At 40.7% G+C, this 16,274-nt stretch overlaps 1 protein-coding gene across 5 annotated transcripts in view; it reads left to right on the top strand.

Annotated features, from left to right (window-relative positions):
- MINDY4 (MINDY lysine 48 deubiquitinase 4) overlaps window positions 1–16,274 on the top strand; it is a 65,120-nt gene that overhangs the window by 36,880 nt on the left and 11,966 nt on the right. For all 5 annotated transcript variants that reach the window (XM_042043517.1, XM_042043521.1, XM_042043518.1 and 2 more), the window contains 2 exons: window positions 6,814–6,877; window positions 9,003–9,164. In XM_042043517.1, the coding sequence (XP_041899451.1) occupies window positions 6,814–6,877; window positions 9,003–9,164 (226 nt within the window). The remainder of the gene's footprint in view (window positions 1–6,813; window positions 6,878–9,002; window positions 9,165–16,274) is intronic.

Below are 16,274 nucleotides of genomic sequence, written 5' to 3' on the forward strand. Positions count from 1 at the left end.
AAACTGCAAGGTCTTGTAAACAGAGGCTGCTCACTACTGTACTGGGGGGTTCATCAGCTGTAAATGGCAGGATGAGGAGCTGAAGAGCAGCAGAGCACACAATGACTCTGAGCCAGCACTAAAAAATACCCTTGGATCTGCTCTTGGGGTGTATCAACATAAATAGTTTTAGGAGGTGAAGAAATGTTAATGGATTGTGCAAGGCACTGATGTGTCCTCAGAGAAACACCATGTCAGGCTGGGTTCACTCATTAAAGCCAGGAGAAGTGTAGGAAAAGCACAGACCAGGGGAAGGAGAAATCTGTTTTGTCAAAGAGGAATTCTAAAAGAACAAAAGGTTTTTATATTTTCTAGCCTTAAAAAAAGCAAATTTTGAGGCGGGACATAACTATTTTCTCAAAAATGGCATGGTAGTGGCTGTAAATAAACAGGAAACACAGGGAAAAGTTATTTAATTTAAAGATGGGTGTTAGTACAGTGTGAAAGTGCATCAGTGGACGGCCTGTTGAGTCAATAAAGCTCATCAAAGCCTGACCAGATTTCAGGTTCCTGAGCTACCACTGAGAAAATATGGAAAGCTGAGAAAGCAGCTAAGAAGTGTGGATTTCTGTGCAAGAGAGTAACTGGGATGGCTGGGTTTTACCTGCCAGATGCAGAGAACACCATCTTCCCTTCTCCCTCCCCACAATTCTGCTTTATCCCAGTGTGGGATATGGCTGCAGTCCACACCAGGGCTGATGTAAACATGGAATATTGTGAGATCTGTGGGTTTAACTGTCCCTTGGTTCCATTAGACTGCCCCTGTAGGATCGAGGAAAGGTTCTTCAAGCATGCTATCCTGTGTTTGATAGGGGGAAGATAGGAAACTCTCTAAGAAGCACAGTGAAGAATCCTTCTGCTGGAATATTCTCCATGTTTCCAGCAGTAATTCCAAGTTGGCAGTTGTGTCCAGGTCACTGAGTTCCTTAGGCCTCGATGAAACCTGTCCTCCATGAATTTTTCTAAGCCCTTTAATCCTTTTGGCCTCCACAACCTCCTGTGGCAATGAGCTCCCTGCTGCATTAATGTGTTTTGTGAAAGAGTTTTTCCTTTTTTTTTGCCTTGAATTGCCCAGTAAGTCTAAGGATTGCTGTGGAATTCATGTTATGAAAAGTAGTGAGGAAATGTTCCTTAATCATCTCTTTACCATTTGAAGATCTCTTGCAGTCCATCAGTTGTGTCCTGCTGTAGTGAAACAGTCCTGGTCTCTGTAGCCTCTTCCCACAGGAAAGCTGCTCCATTTCTCAGCTGTGGTTTCCTCTCACCATTAGAAATCCCTCTGATCCTGCAATATCTAAATGCTCAAATTCTGTTGAGCTAAAATTTGTATCAAATTAACTAAATGTAATCGAGTCTTCATGCATTGCTTTTAATGGGGTTTGTCCAATCAAAGAGTCTTTCTCGAAGGGTTTTTTTTTTATTTCTATATCAATCTTATTTCTCGCTTCTCAGCTTTTAATCTAAAAAAAAAACCCAAATAGACTCTGTCTGTCTGCAGTACCAGAATATTTGTGATTTATCCCTCTGGTGCTTGGTATTTAGCAGGGGCCATGGCAGGCTCCTTTGACTGTGTGTTCATCAGATGGAGATAAGGAATTTTCCTGTAGTTTCCTCCTCTGCTCTGCAGATTACCTGAGCAAGGTCACCTAATTTGCCTTCAGGATGTACCAGTTTCTCTCCATGTACACAAATTTAAAGAATTCCAGAGTTATTGCCTGTTCATGTGTCCATCTTTAGATATAAAAATTAGTGATATGAATCCTGCCCAGAAGTGATTGATCATCTTTCCAATCCTGTTTTTTCCCTTTCCTTTAGCGAATCAGAGCATTTCAGAAATTAAATCTTTTTATTTTAGGGGAATAAAGTATGTTGATTAAAAGTCTGCAGAGGTGTGGAAGAAGAAGTGTGATTCTACTACAAAATGTAGCAGTAACAAATAAATTGTCAGATTTTGTCCTAATTTCATCAGGCTACTCTTGTTACATTCAGAGTATTCAGCTGTTTGCAGAAGGGTCAGTATGGTGAGGTAGATACAGGTTCAGTATCTTTGCTTGATTTCTTGCACTCAGTAAGAAAGGCTTTTTCTTAAAAAAAAATAAAATAGTGGGTTGAATATGCCAATAGATGAATCATTTTTCCCATCAGATCTATCCCTGTGAAATATAAATTCTTCCTATAGTACATCAGCACCCTGGGGCAGCAGAGCTGATGAATTAACTGGCATGAGCACCCCAGTACATTTTAAGAACTCTGTGAAATTAGCAGATATGTGGCAAAAGTGATAAATAAAGAATGAATCCACTTCCTTGCTTTCACTGTCTGAATCCCAAACTATTTACTTTTTTTTTTTTTGAGAGGCTCTTCCCTTCTTTGAACATTCATTTGAAACCTTTGCCATGAGCCAATATTAAAAAAAAAAGAAATATTCTGGAACATTTAGACAATAAGGCAGTCACCCATGCTGACATTTTCCACATCCCCATTGTAATTATTTGAAATCCTTATGCTTGAAGATGAGTTTTTTCTCCCTCCCAGCCCCAAATCTATTTTGGGAGGAGACTTGTAATTGTGTGTTTGTTAATGTGACTGTCTGTTGCCATGAACAAAGTGAGGTCACCAATTTTCTGAGGCAGCTTTGTGTCAGAGTTAAGGACTGTAAACCAGCCAGCACTTACTCAAATGCACTATTTTTTCTTTTATATTATTTTATTTTGTTCTGTTATCAAGGCAAACGGTATCTATGGCATGAACTAACTCACATTGTGATAGTCTGGGATTATTCCTGCTATTACAGTTTGTGTGGGACTTTTGTATTCAGTATTTAATTATTCTCCATTTAAGACTTGTCGAGAATTTTCCTGGAAATAAACTGAGAATAAATGTATGTGAAGCATTTTAAATATGTCTTATTTATTGAACTCAGTTTTTACTAAGGAAAAGTTCATCTGATTGCAGATTATGCTATATTGGAGATTGCAGTGTTTAAAATATTTCTATTTTGGGCTTGTATTTATGCATTTCTAAAACTTTATTATAGAGTCTGTACGGATCACTGAAGTTTATTTCATCAATGCACCATCAGTGCTAAGGTTTATAATGACTTTACAGTTTCTGTCTAATGGTGGCTTTGTCCATCTGTCTTCAACCCTTAGATTATTTTTTTTTGTTATATCCCAGGGTGGATTGATTTCTAGGCAGATTTCTAACAACTGGAAGTCAGCAAATTGTGTCAGTATGGCTGTGACAATTCAAAGCAGTCAAAGGCTTGGCTCAGAACATCTCTCCACATTCAGTACTTAACATCCTTTATAAACACATTTTTTATAACTTGAAACAAAGAGTTACAAATAGGCTGAAGATAAACACAGATTCACCAACAGGAGCATGGAGAGAAAATGAATTTATAATATATAAAGATATTTTTTGGAAGGACTTTCAGGCATCCCTGCCCTAAACCCAGCAGCATTAAAAAGCATGAAAATGTAGGTATAATTCATGCCAGCTGTATTTTGGTGATTTCTGTCACGAGGACATTTCTCCAGTTGCTATATATTAATTCTTTTCTCTGAGGCCACTTTACACATCTTTTGGTTTCACCACATAATGATGTTCATTTTGTGTGATAATAATGTTAGAAAAAATGTTCACTTGTATGAGGAATGAAAGGACAGTTAAACCCCAGGATAAAGGCCCACAATCACCCTTTTTTTGGGGAAAAAAAGGCTTTAATAGAAATATTTTTTAAAAGAACAGCAGAAAGTGAATAAAGCATATGGAGCTGAGTTTTGCCATGTAAGTTCTATGAGCATATTAAAACATTCCCATTTTGCAAATATATTAGAATCCAAACTCTCTCTTCCCTGGTTTCATACAGGCATCAACCACATCACACACATTACAACTAAAACCAAAAATCAAGCTGAGAGATTTTACAAGAGATCTGAAATTTAGCAAAGTCTTGTTGTCAACTTTTTGATTTGTATCAGCACAGGGAATGATTTCTGCTGAAAAATGCACACGAAGCATATGCTTGATTTAAAATCCTTGTTCAGGAGATTTAAAAAATCAATATCTTGCTTTCTGCCTGAATAATTTTTCTCAAACAGACTTTATAATATTACCAGGAGAGGCAAACCCCACTGTTCTGCTCTAGCAGCCAACATGCTCCTACCCCACTCTCCAGCTGGGATAATGAACTGGAAAATAGTGATAATACAACACAAGAAAGGAATATTTACCATTAACACTGTTGCCTTTTAGTGTCTGTGTACTGATCTGTGATTCTGTTAAAACTCCACATGGAGCGTTGGGCTGTAAATTAAAAAGAAGGGATTCATGGAATCAGGCCTTAAATCGTTGTCTGATGATCACTGGGATACTTAAAAGACTCCTGGTTTAAAATGGGTGGCTTTTTTTCTGTTCTAAAGTGATTTAAAAATTATAAATGGAAAATTCCATGCTGGGGCAGTCATATTAGTGATAATGATTTATTGATTATGTCTGCGTTGACATCTCATAGCCAGGACAGCAGAACAAACAAACCTTTTGGATTTGCTTATCACCAATAAATGTCTCCAACACCCCAGCAGAAAACCAACCACAGAATTATCACCATCTGGTATTTTTACAATGCGTGAAGTGCACTTGCACCTGAAACACAACAAACACACCTGCAGAGAAGCTGGGGAGCCTTGGGCAGGCAGGAATAAGAGCCCCAAACGCGTTCAGCAGAGGTGTCAATCCCGTGGCCACGCTCCTGATGTCGCTTTCCTCGTCAGCAGGGCTGATTGCAAAGGCAGATGTTGTCCTCCTTCTGGAGGAGCTGGGATCCACCTCCACACTCCCATATTGTTTGTGCCTACAGATGGAATTAGAGCTTCCTGCCATTGTGTGTGGCGTATGTCCCCTCGTCCCCGACTGACGCATGTTGGACATTCTGCCCGCGGCTCTGGCGAGATGAAACCGTTGCTAAAACTGAAAAATGGCCAAAATCCAAAGATTTTTATCATCCCATCCATGCCTTGCAGTGGTGCACGAGAGAGTTTTCCGTGTCACGGGCACACTTTCCCCGGCCTTTCCTTTGATTTCACACCGGCAACGGACGTCAGTGGCACTTTGTTATGTCTGACACTGACTTGTAAATTACCTTTAAAATAAGAGTTTTAAAAAGGGGTAAAATATGTTTTTGCAAAAGGGATAAAATGCATTTATCAAAGTAGGAAATGTGGTTCCATGACTATGACTTTTTCTGAATTACTTTAAATACTTTTAGGTCTGTAAACCTCAAAAATATATGTTACATTCTGATTTTGGCATTCAGAGAAATCCTGAGAAAATAATTACCTAAAGTTTGGGAATTGGGATTCCATGACTATGACTTTATTTGAATGATTTTAATTTATCTTTAGCACTGTCAACCTTGAAATTATATGTTACATTCTGATTTTGGCATTCAGTGAAATCCTGTGAGAAAATAATTATCTAAATTTGGGATGAAGACAGGAAACATCCTGGGTTTTTACTTAATAAATAAATTTTTAATGGAGCATGTGTAGGAATATCAAGGGGAAATTCCCAGCTGGCTTTACCCTGACCACATCAATTCAACTCCTGCTTTGTCACAAACAAACTACTGTCTTTTTAAAATAAAAGTAATTGTGCCAATTGTCAAGAAACGTGGGTATTTGTATGGATAGATTTCCCAAGTCAAATAAGAAGCCTGGATGTGTGTAAAATAACTAAGTTTTAGCTGATGATCATTCAGGCATTCTCTCTACCTCAGTAGCAATACCAAAATACGGATGGAGTCACAACAATTGAGATCAGCATATTTTATGCTGAAGGAAAAGAACTTCCTTATGACCTGCAGAATTAATCTGTGGATTTTATTGCCATAACTCTCCCAGAATATAGTGCATTGCTTTTCCTCAAAGCTAGATTAAACATTTATTGATGTACAAAGTAGTGTTTGCAATTCCATTATATCTGCAGGATAAAAAACGACCACAGTTACAACCTTTATCGTTTAGGCCGTCAACCAATCCCTAATTCAATAATTCCACGAGTTAGGAGAGAGTGAACTTAGTTTGGGGAGACATTACTCCATAATTATGGGTACTGCAGTTTCAGACTTTTCTCTTTGGTGTCACAACATATCATTGGGGGTCACACAGCACCACTATAAATGTGGACACCTGGAGGGCTTTTTTCTTTTCTTCTTTTCATGGCCAATGTGGTGTATAGATGGTATGGATATATTACAAGGAATAGCAAATGGAAAATCTTATCTGACTACTGGAATATGTTGCCCAGGTACATTTTGGAGTCTGTCTCTTTAGAGATATTCAGAAACCATCCAGATGTGGACCTGGGGAACTGGCTGCAGGTACCAGAGGTGGGGTGGACAAAGGGATCTCCAGAGGTCCCTTCCAACCTCAACCATTCTGTGATTCTGTCACCTAAATAGTGCAGTAATTCTAACTTCTAAAATTCTACCTAGTGATGACAGTGACTTCTTTTCTCCTCTACAGCTGTTTCATTCAAGCCTAGCTCTACCAAACTTTTGCTTCCCACAGGTTTAGTTGATATATTAATGTTTTTTTGCCGTGTAAAAAATCACCTTGAAAGGACTCAGAAAATACAGAGCTGTATTTATGGTTGGGAAACAGTTTGGTTTTGTTTTTCTGTAAGATTTAGAGATGTTGTGCCTAACGAAAAGAAGCAATTGCATTTAAATTTAATTGTATTTAAATAGAATTGTACTTTCCTCTTCAGGGTGCGCAATGACTTCGATGTGCTCACAAACCGCCTGATTGGCAGCCATGGCTACTGCACTCAGGTGAGTCAGAGGTACAGTTTTGGGCTGTCCTGTGCCTCTTCTGTGAACTGACGTCTGGGATGAGATGGCATTTCTTATTTTTAAGTCCCAGAGTCAAGGAATCACAGGATGGTTTAAGTTGGAAGGGACCTTAAAGTTCATCTTGTTCCAAACCTTCCCCTAGTTCAGGCTGCTCCAAGCCCTATCCAGCCTGTTCTTGAACATCTCCAGGGATGGGGAGTCCACATCCTCTCAGGGCAACCTGTGCCAGGGCCTCACCATCCTCACAGTAAAGAATTTCTTCCTAATATCCCATCTAAACCTCCACTCCTTCAGCTGAAGGCCATTTCCCCTTGTCCTGTCACTCCATCCACTTGTGAAATGTCCCTCTCCAGCTCTTTTGGAGCCCCTTTAGGTATGGGAAGGCTGCTATAAAATCTCCACCAATTTCCTTTTGTGTTTTCCCTTATCCCCATAACGTCAAGCTCCTTCATCCTTTATTCTTTTTCCTCATGTTTTGGCACATTGTTGTCTTTGCTTTCAGAGGTTCTGCTTTTCAGGCTGGTTTTCTGGCCTGCATGTTCCTCTACCTGTGTGTCCATGTCCTCAGACTCCTCTGATCTGCCTCTTTTGGACTCCTTGGTTGATTTTAGTGCTGAGATATCGCTGTGTTCCCTCCCTGCCCTTTCAGAAAGGTGCCTGAGGTTCCATGTCTGATACTACAGCTCCTCAGTGATTCCATGATTCTATCTATTGCCCTTCTGGCTGCCAAAGACAGGCTTCATGTTCTTCTCTTGTTGCTAGAGGACTTTTGTACTGTGACCACACAATGGTTCCTCAGGAAGGTGGTGGAACACCCCTGGTGGATTAGAAATACTAAAAACATCTGTAAGAACCTATAAACTCTGGGGAATCCTTCAGGAGAAACGCAGAGCTCTAATTGTGTGCAGTATTTTTAAGACCAATTCCGAACTGGCCATACCAGAGTTATTCATGTCTTTGGGTATGGTAATTCACAGTATTTTTTCTGGAAACTTTTCTCTTTGTTATTTCCCCTCCTGTTTCTAACCATATGTTATTTATTAATAGTGAGCTGTTCACTGCTGCAGCACAGCCTGCTCTTAGCTCTGGTTCATGCTGTTGCACCCCAGCTGGCCCTGGTGGGATGTTAGCTAAGAAAAATACCCCATATCTCTGTTCTTGAACTTCAGGCATGCTCACATGTGCACATGCCCCCCCGTCACGTGTGTTTAGCCTCTAACACACCCTGCTTCCATTGGAGAGGAAATAATCAACAATCATCTCTAAGAATCAGTATCTTAGTGATCTGGATCCATATGGGTAAATGTCTTACTGAATGAGACTTTAGTTCATGCAGAAATAGTGATAATTTAACAAATCATGTCCAACATACAAAATACATCACTAAGCACATACAGAGATGTCATACAGTACTGTACAGGCTTTGAGTTTTTATCATTCATGCCATACTTTTCATTGTAGAGAAGAAGGGAAACCAAAATGTTTTCATTAAAAAAAAACCCCAAACCCAAGACTTATATGAGGTGTTTGAGAGTTGGATGTGAGAGTAAATTGATTATCAGCCGTTTGCCTCTGGAAGGATGAAAATTGAAAACTCCTTCAATATTTGGGCTTCAGCAAAGCTTTCAGTACTGTCTCTCACAGCATCCTTCTGGACAAAAAGTCCAGCACACAGCTGGCAAAGGTTTTTTTCCCCAGCGGGTGCTGGGGCACTGCCCAGGCTCCCCAGGGAACGGGCACAGCCCCAGGGCTGCCAGAGCTCCAGGAGTGTTTGGACACCGCTTTGAAGGACAGGGTGGGATCATTGGGGTGTCCTTTGTAGGGCCAGGAGTGGGACTGGATGATCCTTGCGGGTCCCTCCCAACTCAGGATACTCCCTGATTTTCTGATTTCCTCATTTTACTTCGGACGACTTTGACCAAAATGTCTGGAATCTTTTTATAAGCAGTCCTGATCCTAACCATAAACCTAAAGCAACCACATAAGTTAGGGGTCATGTAGATGTGTAACTCTATCAATCCTGAATCAGTCTTGTGCTGATGTTCAACTACTGTTTGGTTTTTGTTTTGTTTTTGTTTTTGTTTTTTTAACCTGTCCCAAACAGGAATTGGTGAACTTGCTTTTGACTGGCAAAGCTGTGTCCAATGTTTTCAACAACGTGATAGAGCTGGACTCTGGGAATGGCAACATCACCATTCTGAAAGGCATCACGAGTCGCAGTGATATCGGTTTGCTGTCCCTCTTTGAGCACTATGATGTCTGTCAGGTATGTTTTCCATTCCCCTGGTTTAATTAAAAAGAAAACAATTACTTTTAAAATCAGCTTGGAGTGAGTAAAGCAGCAGAGAAATTACTGCCTTGGTTCAGTTTATCTCTTCTGTGCTGTAGTGGTGATTCTATTACCAGTAAAAAAAAAATTACAGACAATTCAAATAGCTGTTAATGCAATGGGATTGTTTCCTTTAATTGCTTTTGGTAGTTGTATTTCAATTGTAGTCATTATGAAAATGAAGAGATAGATTAAAACTTTCAAAGGAGTGACAGCTGTTAGTTTTCCTCGGGAAAAACTTGTGTGAGCATTTCACTAGTTCTCCATCAAGAGGAGATGGAGGATGTCAGGATGGACATGTTCCCTAAAGACCTGTTCTGTTCTAAACAGCCAATTTTGTGTTTGATGCAAGAATATTATTTGAAATTCTCTTGCTTTTATGAGATGCTAGATTAGATACTTGTAGCAGTCCCACCTGCATTTGCAGCATCATCACCTCTGTAAAAGTTTGGAAGTGATTACCAAAGGATTTGTTTGTACTGATCTGATCTAAATGTGAGACTGAAAACAAAGCTTGATTTTAACTCCTTCCCATAAGGTTGAAGTCAGCTACATTCTTCTGCTACTGGCAAATTATAACTTTTGTTATTTTTAATTAACACAATCATTTACATTATTCACCAGATTACAAAAGGCTTGAATTCAGTCAGGACAGTTTATCAGTGTACCCTAATCAGATTAATTCAGAATAGAATGGACTATAAATAAATAAGCTTCTGTGTCTGGTTCACGCTGCTTTTTCTTTTCTATAAACAATGTAAACCCTCAAAAAATGGTTATGCACCACTCCAGAATTTGTTCCATTCTCTAGTGAGGAAAATGACTCGGGAGTAGCAAAATGGTAAACGAGGTCAGGGCAGGTAAGAGCTATTTCTTACCCACCTGCCCTCTAAAAATAAAATGTTGCCCAGAGATTCAGACACCATTTTCCACTTATTCTGCAAATTATGTGGTAGAGGGGATCTGTTTCTACTGCTGTGCTCTTGCATGGGAGCTGGACTCATGAGCCGGGATCTGTTTTTCCAGGCCAGTGACTTAATCAGTTACAGAAACTCCAGCAGACGTAGTTTCCTTTTTTTAAAGAGTCTACCCTAGTTGGGCATCTGCTGCAAATTGTCCTGGTTTTTATTAAGAACATCTGGGTGTTCTCTGCATTTCATTTCAGAGGCAATGTCTGCTTAGGACTGGGACAAAAGTCCGATTCTGGTGGACTTTGGCCCCAAACTGGGGAGTCTTCACTGTGGCTTCAGCGTGAGGAGCCAGTGTGAGGAGCCAGATTCTGCTTCCTGGTACAAAATTTAGAGCAGTTCAGGAAAAAGAAATGTCAGTGGCAGTTTGCAGCAGTGGAACCGAGAATAGAATTTGTCTTTCAAAGTGACTCTTTCATTCCTCTCAGCATCCAATTACAGTGTGGCTCTGAGGCTGGTAACTGAAACCAGCCATGGAAAAGGACTGTCATTTTTGGTTGGGTTTATTTTTTGTTTCCAGCAGTAAGAAAATCCTGAGCGTGCTATATGGTGAATCACAGACACTGGAGTCAGAAAACTCCCTTTAGGTCATATCCAGCCAATCTCTCAAGGGAAAACTCAGGATATTTTTGTGTCCTGTTATATAGCAGGGTTTCTTTTAAAAATCTGTATGTATTAAGTCCCTTTTTGCTCAGATGGTCATTTTCTCATTGATTTTAGTGCATATAACTGTCATCTTACAGTTTTACTCACCCATCTCTACTCTAAAACATGAATAAATGCAAATAAAGATTTGCAGGTCCTTGTGAATGTGGAGATTCTAATATCTACTACACAGCCTGTGTTTGGAAATACTATTAATAAATCAGACTCTTCATTTACTTAGTTTCCTCTGATTATAATTTTACTCCTAATCCAACCTGCCCCCTAAACAATTCATCCCCATCCGCTGGGCATTTGCAGCTGATGTAACAGTTCCTCCCTTTTTCATCAGCACATCCTGTCCAAAGCTTGTTTTTACTGCCCTGCTCTAGACTTGTTCCAACTGACCGACACATTTAGGATGGGCTATTCAAGATTCCAGGCCAGATGCACCAAATGCACATGGAGGAAGACTTCTCTACCATTTTATCTCATTTTTCTGACATGTGGAGCATTCTGTGTGTAATCCACGGTTCCCTTGGCATGGCTGCTGAGTTGCAGATACTGTGAGGGCACGTGAATTAATCCTCCTGTCAAACTCCAGCAGTGGCAAATCAAAACAAAATGATCCTTCCTTCTTCTCCAGCGACTGCCTGGAGAATCCCTCTGTTCCCCACCCATTCATCTCTTCCAGTGGATCGTGTGTTGTCTTTGCTGATGAGAAAAACGTGTGCCCCAAGTAATTTGTCTGGAGTTGTTAATGTTTAACCATCACTCTCAGTCCTGACATATCACCGAGCTCCGTGGAGTTTTTGCAGTGTAATTACTTGCTGCAAATTGTTTCACAATGACAGATGGATCCATTCCATCTGTTTCATGTGCAAATGTTTAGTTTCACAGTGAGAGTCCGTATTGTAATGGGAAAAAAAACGCTAAAAATCCAATTCTGCTACTTTTCAGTCGGCAAGTTACACATCTTTGGGTTTCTTTTCTTTGTGCTAAGCCCATATTTAAGCAATATCAATTCCGTGTGATCTTACACATTTAATTTAGAAGTCCAAATCAAGATTTTAGGTTTCCTGGGATTTATTTAGAGCACTTCATGCAATAGAAACATTTCCACATGAAATTGGTGGGGGTTTCCTCTGTCTGCTGACCTGCAGGATGCAGCAGTTCAGTCTCAGGGAAGCTGAGTGGTTTCTCAGCAGGGACAAGACCTCAGAGAAGGGGATGAGACACAGGAGTGGGCAGGACCAATTTTAGCACTCCTGGATGAGAAAATCCCTGCATTTGGGTCAGAGCCTTTGGCCTAAATGCCACATTAAAATTGCAGGTGAAAAGATTTAGAATGATGAAATTCTTTCTTTCAAAATGTCTTGTGACATTAAAAGTAGAAAGGGATGGAAACAGAGGCTCCTCGTGTTTATGCCAGGTCATTTAATAACAGTGAAAAGGGGAAAAATAATCTGCATTCTCAGGTAATAAATTTAACAGATGCTGTTATTATCATTATTATTAATAACTTGCTAATTCTTTAATAATATTAATAACCAATTAATAAACACCACAATTAACTTGAATAATGATAATAATAACAGTAATGTATAGCATTTATATGCCATTTCCTGTTAGCAGGTCTGTGCTTTGCAAGAGGGGCATTTCCACTTCGCAGAGAGGGGTAACAGGTGAATAAAAGTCAAAGTGCTTATCCCAGTAAATCTGCCAGTAAGCTCCTGGCTGAACTGGGATGAGTACAGGTCTAAATCTTTCATTTTAAAGGCAGTGTGGTGCTGGCTGATGAATTTCACCATCCTGCAGAAATGTTTTTTGAAACCACTTTAGGTGTGTGCTGTTGTATGTGAAATAATGGAAATATTCAAGGTTATTTGTCTCTTTTGAACCTTCTCTCTGATTTGTCTTTGTTTTCACCAATTCTCTCCTACTTTAAGCTGTCCTGGCAGTTAAACCTCCTGTTGTCTGACCTCCCAAATTCACCCTACTCTGACTCCTGACAGTGTCCCAATCCCTGCCCAGCACTTCAAGGGACTGGTGCTTTTTAGTTTTTGCTTCTCTGAAAACAGAGAGGGCATTGACAAAGAAGCTACGCACATTTTCCCTGTCTCTTTTCAAAATGAAAGAGTAAAGTAACAGAAATAAACAGAATTTATTCATTAAAATTCCACAGATGGGAAATATTATCTTTGGTCCTTTTGAAGAAACCACTCTGTGCTCTGACAAGGCCTGCTTGAATTATGAAATTCAGCACACATGCTCTGTCTCCTGGCACCTCACCTGGTTTTTTTTTTTTTTGCCCTGTGGAGTGTCCCTCCTATAGCCATCTTCCCAGGGAAATGTGTCTCCCAAACAATCTCTTGTCCCCATCAGATGGGCTGGATTCAAGCCAGGCCATTGGTGGGGTTGTGGAGGGGAAAGTTGAGAAAGAAGGATTTGACAACCTCTTTTGAGAAACCAGCCACAAAAACATGCAAGGGCAAACTGGAAACTGATGGTTGGCTTCAATTTTCCATTTATTTTTTGGGAATGGGGGGTAAATATTGTGCCCTGTAGATACAGCAAAGGAAGCTGCTATTTATGTAAGACTTTTGTGAGCATCACTGCGGGCAAAAACACGAAGTATATTCAAATGTGACTGAAACAAGGCTGACAAAGCATTGGCCTTTGAGAAAGTCTGTTCTTCATTCCTTGTTTTTACATCCCCCTTTCTAGCCTGGAACTGAAATTTTCTTTAATGAAGTCCTGTTGTCCTCTGAGTTATGGCCAGTTATTTTTCCCAGGGGCCACTCACTGTTGTTGGGGTATTGGCATTGCTTCCCTGTCAACATCCTTCCAAATGAAACAGAATGGCAGAGTTTTTGTTTTAAGACCATAGGAATAACAAAGCCCACATGTTTAGAAGAGCTCTGCGTGCTTTGCAAACAGATAAAGCAGAAAATGATGTCAGATACTGCCCACCTGTCTCTCTGGATTATAAACACCTGCATTTGGATCTGGACTTATCCCATCTCACTTTAGGTGCTTTTTAGGCTGAAAATCCTTCAGGTAAGAGTCCAGCCAATTCCCTGCATCACTAGTGAATGGGAGGGGTCTAAATTTCTGACAATACCCATCTCTTCCTTATTTGATTTTATAGCCAAAGCCTAAAGGCCAACCTGTATTAGAGGGCCTAGAAATAAATACAGAAGAGGTCAGTGGGATGAATCCTGCCCTGTCCTCGTCATTGCAGGGATATAACTCCCTGAAGTGGGCTATAAACTCTGAGGGAATGGCAAAATGCTGACATCTGAGTGAGGGTCTGAATCTCCCTCAAAATTTCTTCACTTGGTGGGACATTCCAGAAGAGCAGCAGAGTGGGACAGGGATAAAGAAAAGCTCTTGAAGCTGCCTGGCACCCTGAGGTCTGTTTTCCGTGCCACATCTGCTGCTTTTTACACCATGGCAGCATAAGGGAGCTTTAATCAGAAGTCAGTGCTTTCCAGGAGTCTCTTCTTTGGGAGTCCTAGGATTTAACACATCTCTTTCTGTTCTTCTTCAGTCATGTCCTTTCCCCGCCCCCCTCCCAATTCATGATCAGAAAGATTTCCTTTTCTATTAAAAAAAAAAAAGGGATCCAAAGCTGCAGAGAAGTTACCAAGGGCTCCAGTGTAGCAGTAGTGTTTGCTATTATTTTATAAATATATGGCTAAAACCTCCTCAATTTCTGTCTCACCTGGCATAGTGCATACTCTGAATGGCAGATCTCATAAGCCTTAGTTTTATTTTTCTAAAGCTGATTGAGATCAAATACTCAGCAATGGCAATAACTTTACCCTCACAGTGTCCCCTAATTATTTGCAAATACAGTAGTGATGGGGCTGACCTGGTGTTTCAGTGGGGCTGGTGGAATGGGTGACCTGGGTCAACGGGGTTCCTGCTCCTCCAAGGGCTGTTGAAGAGGTTTTTACACCACTGACACTTCACTCTTAACACCCCTGGAACACTGTTTAATATTCATTCAGTAAAGGTCATTGCAGCTGTGGGGAATAAAAACACTGACAGGACAAACAATAGGCTGCTGCCTGTAACTCTGAAAGCTTTGTGTAATTATCCTTTTGTCTGTCAATCCTACTGGATTCAGTACTACCAGAAATTCCTCAGTTTGACAGAACCCAGCCCTTCATGGAACCATTACACACTGTGATTACTTCTCAAATAAACATCTCTAGCAGCTGTATTCAAGGAAAGATACATAAAGCAAGGAATGATTGATAACTCAAAAATGAATAGGAAAATCCCACAAGCAAGGAGGTGAAATTACATGAAGTGATAAAACTCCTGGAGAAAAATGCCATCAGATTGGCCACATCCAGTTATCCTGCTTGGTTTTGATCCCACATTCTCTTGTTCCTTTTGGAATGCACATGGCAGAAGATGGCCTTGTTCAAGGGACAAATTAAAGCCAAATAATGAGGTACCATCCACTCACTCTGGCAGATCTATTGGAATAATTTTCCAGCAATAAATATTTGTCTGTAGGTTGAGTTTCACCATCGTGTGAATACACGCCAAAGTCAGAGGTCAGATGGGGAATGAGCCCTTTGAAGGGGCTTGCTTTTGAAAACTTGATGTTTCCCAAAGATCAGAATGGTGTCCCTGAAACTTATGAGCATTCTTGAGGGCTTTGTAAGGGAGAGGATCAGGGTTAGGGAAGTCTCCATAGGAACTGGAAACATGCAGCACAAAAGGACACCTCATTCATTCCCCCCTTACTCTCCTTCCACCTGAAGGTGATTAATGAGCCTGCTTGAAAACCAATACTTGCATAGTGATAAAAATACAGCCATTGAGCCCTTATCAAAAATAGTATTTAATAAAAAGGATGCAAGTCACATATCCCTGATTTGCCTTTGGAATTCAGCCTTACAGTCGTAGGGAACACACTGCAAATAAGGGGTCTCTGTCAGCCCCGATCTCTGTCAGGTTCTTGCTGGATCACACAGACACTGCTGAGTTTGAGCAGTTTGCTGAGGAGTCAAGACACTGGGTGTTCCTGCCTGTTTTTGTCCTGCTTCCAGGTTTTATTCCAGGTTTGATTCCAGGTTTTATTCCAGGATCACTACCACCAGCGAGGCTGGTCAGGCGGCTGAGGAAGCACTCAGGCCTCACCAGTAAAATAGGGCATAATTCTGTGTGTGGGGAAGAGTCTGGAGAGTGAGTCCTGTGAGAGCTGCTGAGGGAGCTGGGGGTGTTTAGCCTGGAGAAAAGGAGGCTCGGGGATGACCTTACTGCTCTCTAGAACTCTCTGACAGGAGGGTGTAGTGAGGTGAGGGTCGGCTTCTTCTCCCTGGCAACAAGGGGCAGGACAAGAGGAAACGGCCTCAAGCTGCACCAGGGGAGGTTCAGGTCGGACATCAGCAAGAATTTCTTCACTGAAAATGTG

The sequence above is a fragment of the Corvus kubaryi genome, unplaced genomic scaffold, assembly GCF_017639235.1.
Source record: "Corvus kubaryi isolate FWS band 111438036 unplaced genomic scaffold, C.kubaryi_AGA036_p1.0 37398, whole genome shotgun sequence".
In the NCBI taxonomy this organism is placed as follows: Eukaryota; Metazoa; Chordata; class Aves; order Passeriformes; family Corvidae; genus Corvus; species Corvus kubaryi.